This window comes from Hemisphaericaspora subhashii (genome assembly GCF_019202705.1).
Source record: "Hemisphaericaspora subhashii strain CBS 10753 chromosome Unknown scaffold228, whole genome shotgun sequence".
Classification (NCBI taxonomy): domain Eukaryota; kingdom Fungi; phylum Ascomycota; class Pichiomycetes; order Serinales; family Debaryomycetaceae; genus Hemisphaericaspora; species Hemisphaericaspora subhashii.
This window is the reverse complement of record NW_026057496.1, coordinates 1-7072: the sequence shown is the minus strand read 5'-3', so window position 1 is coordinate 7072 and position 7072 is coordinate 1. Positions and strand designations below refer to the sequence as shown.

Below are 7072 nucleotides of genomic sequence, written 5' to 3'. Positions count from 1 at the left end.
TCCCCCATCCTGCCAGCCTCCCATCCTGGTAGCACCTAGAACCTCCAAAACAACCAAACAGACAAGCACCCCGAGACCATCCCCCATCCTGCCAGACTCCCATCCTGGTAGCACCTAGAACCTCCAAAACAACCAGACAGACAAGCATCCCGAGACCATCCCCCATCCTGGTAGCACCTAGAACCTCCAAAACAACCAGACAGACAAGCATCCCAAAACCCTCCCCCATCCTGCCAGCGTCCCATCCTGGTAGCACCTAGAACCTCCAAAACACCCAAACAGACAAGCATCCCAAGACCCTCCCCCATCCTGCCAGCCTCCCATCCTGGTAGCACCTAGAACCACCAAAATAACCAGACAGACATGCATCCCAAGACCATCCCCCATCCTGTCAGCCTCCCACCTTGAAGCACCTGGAACCAAAACAACCAGACGGACAAGCATCCCGAGACCAACCCCTATCCTGCCAGCCTCCCACCTGGTAGCACCTAGAACCTCCAAAACAACCAGACAGACAAGCATCCCAAGACCCTCCCCCATCCTGCCAGCGTCCCATCCTGCTAGCACCTAGACCGCTCTAACTACTGGATGTTTTTGGCTGTTTGGATATTTACCAATCTATATGTAACCCTGTAGTACATAAGGTCATTAGTCCAGAATCCCAACGAGACCTTCAGTAAGCTACCTATCAAACAAACTCGTTACTCTAATCGGGTATACGAAGTCTTTCTTATCTCCCTATAGCTTCTGGGATACATCTGCTACATATGAGCTTAAATATAGTGTAGAAAGTATGCAAAAAAATTATGACTTAAAAATATGTAAAAAATCTACCCGAAAAAAAGTTAGTACTATAAATCTGTAAAAATCTTTCAAAAATAACTTCAATTATTAAATAACCTGTAGCTCCTATGCAATGTTGCACTGTCATGAAATGCTAATATAGTCCTACAACTAGCCCTAATAACTACAACAAGGTTATGATATCTCCCCAAAGCAAAGTAGCTAAGCATAGACCAGAACTGGTACAATCTGCCAGTTAACAGAATCTACCAAAACTAGACCTTTCAAGATGGTTCATATATAGAATCTCTGCAACATAAGAGGGGAATATACAACAGTGCTAGCATATTACAATGTACGGTGTGTCAGTTCCTGCTTACAAGCCAAGAAGAGGAACGACCTAAACGATCTCTTTGATATAATGACCCAATCAAGTACACACTACATAGGATCAGGAGATGCTAAGTCATCAGACCCGTTAGGGCTGCTACCACTAAGACGAATCATCCACCATAAGCGCTCACAAATCAGGTGCCCGTAGCGTCCCAGATTCTTAGCTACCTACAGTCACTAATAACCCTGAAACCATAGTCAGGCAGCTCGGTTTATAAGGGCATCCTAATCTTTTTGACTCTTAGGCAGAATCAGCCTTGTGAAAAGCTATGGAATACTATGTAGATAGCTTGACTTCTTCTTTCACCCTGAAAACAATCCCTGAAATAGCAGACTGATCAATGGTCCTTCTCAACCTAACAAGTCTGCAACCCCTGTATCTGCAATTGGTACACTCACCAAGCTTCTAGACACATGTCAGATTCATCCTACCAGGCAGCAATCAAGAATCCACAATGCTTAAACCAATCTACCCATGAAGAGCCAAACCATTGGGAGAAAAGCACGATAGAACTACCACTCGACCATATACATTCCGGACTCTATCTCCTAAACCGGTATGGCGCAGGTAAACTGACTTGGCCTGAATCATACCCTTTATAATACTAACTAATACTGTCTCCCTATGTTCCTATGCAAGCTAAGTTTGTTGGCTTTCAATATTCCAATCGAATCTCTAAATCTGTTCAGAGTGACATAGATATTATTTTTTCCAAGTTAAGAAAATATTTTTGTGTCCTTCCTAATTCAGATTTGGGCCAGGAAATAAACCCCATACTTTAATTTTTCCGAAAAAAATAATTATGCGCTTAAAGGGTATTGGCTATCTTTTTATCACAGGTATAGTAAGTCGATGACACCCAAGACTTTTATACATAATTGACCTACTGAGAAAGGTTTTGATTTGGAGCTTATTTGCATTTCTCTTCAATACCCTCTGTGTAAATTGCAGGGATTTACTTAACAGCCAAAATCGACATTACAAGCTTACTTGTAATTATATTGATAATCTAAGAACATTTGATGAGCTCAACACAATCACAGGTTGATGATGTAATTGTTTGTGGTATTTAAGTTCAAGGGCTATAATGAAGTTCCCTTCTTGTTAATTCGGCTTCGAGCTTTAGGAGGGGGACCTAGTCTCATCATAGTTTTCACTTTCAATTTTTTAGTGGGTTGTGTGTGGTTATGTGTGTTCATTTTATGATTTAGGTTTAGCGCTTAATTAGTCAATGGCTACTATTATCTATTTGGGTTGGCTTTATCCTGTGTTTGAATTCGAAGGCTGAGTCCGGGAAGCAACCATACATTCAAGTTGGAGTCCCAGCATAACAGTCCGGGAGAGAATCTGGTTCAATTCCTCCGAGGATACTCGTAGAATTAGTGCTTGGAGGTGTAAATTGCACTTAGGGGTACAATAGCAATGGGTGGCGACTCGACTAGTATCGGCGGTGTTGACATTCGTCATCTCTTCACCCTTGTATTTTTGCCTTCTGGAAATAAAACTATATAAAGAGTAGTCTTGGATTGCACCGGGTAATCATTAAATTGAGTTGATTGTACAGTCAATGGCTGGTGATTTTGACGTGTATGCTTTTCAAATTCAGAGACACTTAGAACGACCCTACGCTGATTGTTTTCGACGTCCCGTAAATAGACCTTTTCACCTGCTTAAACTCTAAGATTGCTTAAAGGCTGTTGTGTCAAAAGTTGGATCTAAGGATCATTGGAAACATTAAATTCGAACAAGTCTTGGATCGAACGAATGTAATCTATAGACAATAGCTGGATACAATATACAGTATTAATGCTTCAACTTATGACAATTCTTTCAGACATGGGAAGACTGCATGGTTTTAGTCAATAAATAAGAACTACGTAGAAACGAAATGTCAATTGTAAATATTACAAAGTTAAAACTCAATTATACTACTAACTATTCTAAGATTTTCATGTTATATTGTTCAGGTACGATTGTTTTCACTTTTCCAGTATTGATAAAACATTCAATATTATCAACAACCCATTCTTCCATATATTTGAGAGCTTCTATTGCATGGGTGCCCATATGAGGTAAAGTAATAACGTTGGGAAGATTATACAAATCAGGAGAAACGATCGGTTCTTTCTCAAACACATCTGATCCAAATGATGAAATTTTACCTGATTTTAAATATTTGGGTAAATGTTGTTCATCAATAATTGCGCCTCTTGCAATATTGATTATGATTACACCATCTTTCATCTTTTCAATAGTTTTTGGATTAATCATATGAGTTGTAGATTCATTCAATGGCATACTTACGATTATTATATCTGAACTTTGGAGTAATTCATCAAATGATACATATTCAGCACTAGCACCTTCTAATTCTGGATCTAATCTATTTCTATTATAATAAATAATTCTATTGAATTTAAATGGGATTAATCTATCCCTAATTGCACGGCCAATTCTACCCATACCTAAAATTCCAACTACTTTCCCCTTTGGAGTATGGCCCATTCTTACACCTCCAGCTTCGACTCCACCATTTTTTGGCCAATTCCCCAGACGTAACAACTCACGCCCTTGTTGGAAATTCCTCATACAACCCAACATCAAATATATGGCTGTATCAGCAGTAGGATCTTCCACTGGAAAGGTGACATTAGAAACTTGAATTCCTTTTTTAGTAAATTCATCAACTACTATATGATCATATCCAGCTCCATTATGACTTAATGTTTTAACAGTAGGAGACATTGCTTCAGCAATTTCTTTGTCCAATTTACCAGTCATGGGATAGGAGTAGAAAGTACGAGAAACACAAGTTACATCCAGGTATTTAGTTTTAAGATCATGAATGAATTCTTCGCGGGATTGGGAAGTGCAGTCAATTATTTCAGCAATGGATTCAAGTTGATTCCACCTTTCATGAGCATATTCGATTTGTCCAACTCTTAATACTTTTGGTTTGGTTGACATTGGAAGTGGCTATGTTGATAGAGAAAAGCAAACAGAGAAGGGATATCCAAATGTGTCTCCCTTTAAAATGATTGAATTTGTACAAACTTCCAAGGCTTGGGATGTTGTTGAGTATTGGTATAATAAGAAGAAGAAGGAGAAGAAGGAGAAGGAGAAGAAGAAGAAGAAATGAAATGAAAAATTGCCAGTTTATTGTTCGCGGGGATCAGAAAATTACTAAGGTTCAATTAGTGGGGTCGGGAAAAAAAAATGAAACAATACCCATATAGTATGGTCCTGTGTCTATACATATATAATGATAGTAATTCTATCAGATTGTAAAATCAGTTCCCTTGGAAATTAAATTCATTACTTTACTTGTAATTCCTAACAAATATTTCTGCAAAATTCTCCAAACTAAAAAAAAAAAGAAAGAGCGAGGGACCCACCCCCTTAAAAAAAATTGTCTTAAGGTGCTAAACATTTTCTGACTCTGTCAGTAACAACTTATTCTACATATATGTAATACACTAAAATAATATATAAAATATTGCAAATATATGTTATCTATTTGACGGAGCTAAGCTGTTGCACTTTCACAGAATATCGAGTTGTCTATGTGTGGTGGAACAAATTTTGAATTCCTGATTTCCTTTTGGTAAGCTTCAAGATTGTATTGTTTTTGTTGATAGCCCTTAGTACTCTCTAACTATGTAGAACTTACAGCAGACTTGATCGAAAGTGACAAGAAGTTCATTTGTCAAAATACGGGAATTTTACTCATATCTGAAGTATATATTTAAAGATCTACACACAACCAAATTTAGAAACAAGGGAAACAATTCCCCTGACAAATATAACAAATTTAAATAAAAAGAAATCCAATCAAGCCCACAAAAATGCCAGCCATATTAGCTCTGCAAATACTCGAAGACGCACCACCTTCGAGCACTATCGAAGGTTGCGATTCAAATGCTGCTGCCCATGTCGTCTCTTCAGAGTTTATTTCCTCAGTTCTCTCCATTTCTACACATTCATTACCTTGACAGCTAGTTTCTGCCACAACAACGGTCTTGGTAACAGCTTGGGTCAATTTCGTATAATCTACGGCACTAGGAATATCAACAATTTCTGAGCTGCAACCAATAACTGGACCTTCAATAATTACACCTATAGTTTTTACCACTATTTCATCTCCTGAATTGGGTGTGATGGTGATATAATAATGAACGACAGGTTTGGGTTTGGGTCCAGATGTGAGCAGAACATCTTCAAAAGCAGGCATATTAGTGTACCAAGTCTTATTTACATCAGAAATAACAATAACAATAGCTGTCTTTGGGATGCCATCTTCATCGACATAGGTGGTGGTGTACACATTTTCCTCCAACTTCAGTGTTGAAGTGAACCAGCTCTCATTTTCATCAGTCGTAACAACAACGAAGCCCATCTTAGTGGAACCATCTTCGTCAATATACGCAGTTGTATAAGACCTTGTTTCGAAGTTCAGAGTCGTTGTGTACCAGCTCTCATCTTCATCTGTTGTAACAATCACCAAGCCTGTCTTTGTATCACCATCTTCATCGCCATAGGTAGTGGTGTACACATTTCCATCCAAGTTCAGTGTCGTAGTTCGCCATCTCTCGTTCTCATCAGTAGTCACGACAACAACGCCCATCTTAGTGGAACCATCAGCATCAGTATATGTAGTGGTATAAGATGTCGATTTGAACTCCAGGGTAGTACTGTACCAACTCTCATCTTCATCTATAGTAACAATCACCAATCCGGTCTTTGTACCACCATCTTCATCGACATAGGTAGTGGTGTACACATTTCCATCCAAGTTCAGTGTCGTAGTTAACCATCTCTGGTTCTCATCAGTAGTCGCGACAACAACACCCATCTTAGTGGAACCATCAACATCAGTATATGTAGTGGTATAAGATGTCGATTTGAACTCCAGGGTAGTACTGTACCAACTCTCATCTTCATCTGTTGTAACAATCACCAAGCCTGTCTTTGTACCACCATCTTCATCGACATAGGTAGTGGTGTACACATTTCCATCCAAGTTCAGTGTACTAGTTAACCATCTCTGGTTCTCATCAGTAGTCACGACAACAACGCCCATCTTAGTGGAACCATCTTCATCAGTATATGTAGTGGTATAAGATGTCGATTTGAACTCCAGGGTAGTACTGTACCAACTCTCATCTTCATCTGTTGTAACAATCACCAAGCCTGTCTTTGTACCACCATCTTCATCGCCATAGGTAGTGGTGTACACATTTCCATCCAAGTTCAGTGTCGTAGTTAACCATCTCTGGTTCTCATCAGTAGTCGCGACAACAACACCCATCTTAGTGGAACCATCAACATCAGTATATGTAGTGGTATAAGATGTCGATTTGAACTCCAGGGTAGTACTGTACCAACTCTCATCTTCATCTGTTGTAACAATCACCAAGCCTGTCTTTGTACCACCATCTTCATCGACATAGGTAGTGGTGTACACATTTCCATCCAAGTTCAGTGTACTAGTTAACCATCTCTGGTTCTCATCAGTAGTCACGACAACAACGCCCATCTTAGTGGAACCATCTTCATCAGTATATGTAGTGGTATAAGATCTTGCTTCGAAGTTCAGAGTCGTTGTGTACCAGCTCTCATCTTCATCTATAGTAACAATCACCAATCCGGTCTTTGTACCACCATCTTCATCGACATAGGTAGTGGTGTACACATTTCCATCCAAGTTCAGTGTACTAGTTAACCATCTCTGGTTCTCATCAGTAGTCACGACAACAACGCCCATCTTAGTGGAACCATCTTCATCAGTATATGTAGTGGTATAAGATCTTGCTTCGAAGTTCAGAGTCGTTGTGTACCAGCTCTCATCTTCATCTATAGTAACAATCACCAATCCGGTCTTTGTACCACCATCTT

At 39.4% G+C, this 7072-nt stretch overlaps 2 protein-coding genes across 2 annotated transcripts; both read right to left on the bottom strand. All coding sequences in view use genetic code 12, as the record gives it.

Moving 5' to 3' along the window:
* Nucleotides 1–3112: 3112 nt before the first annotated feature.
* J8A68_006168 (D-mandelate dehydrogenase-like dehydrogenase) lies at nt 3113–4144 on the bottom strand (the record flags this gene model as incomplete). The annotated part of the gene is made up of 1 exon (XM_049410309.1): nt 3113–4144. One exon carries the CDS (start codon nt 4142–4144, stop codon nt 3113–3115), a length of 1032 nt encoding a protein of 343 aa, XP_049260559.1.
* An 844-nt stretch (nt 4145–4988) lies between these two features.
* On the bottom strand, nt 4989–7072 carry J8A68_006167 (uncharacterized protein; the record flags this gene model as incomplete). Its single annotated transcript, XM_049410308.1, has 1 exon — nt 4989–7030. A coding segment is annotated over one exon (2042 nt), but the record flags the coding sequence as incomplete, so codon positions are not given.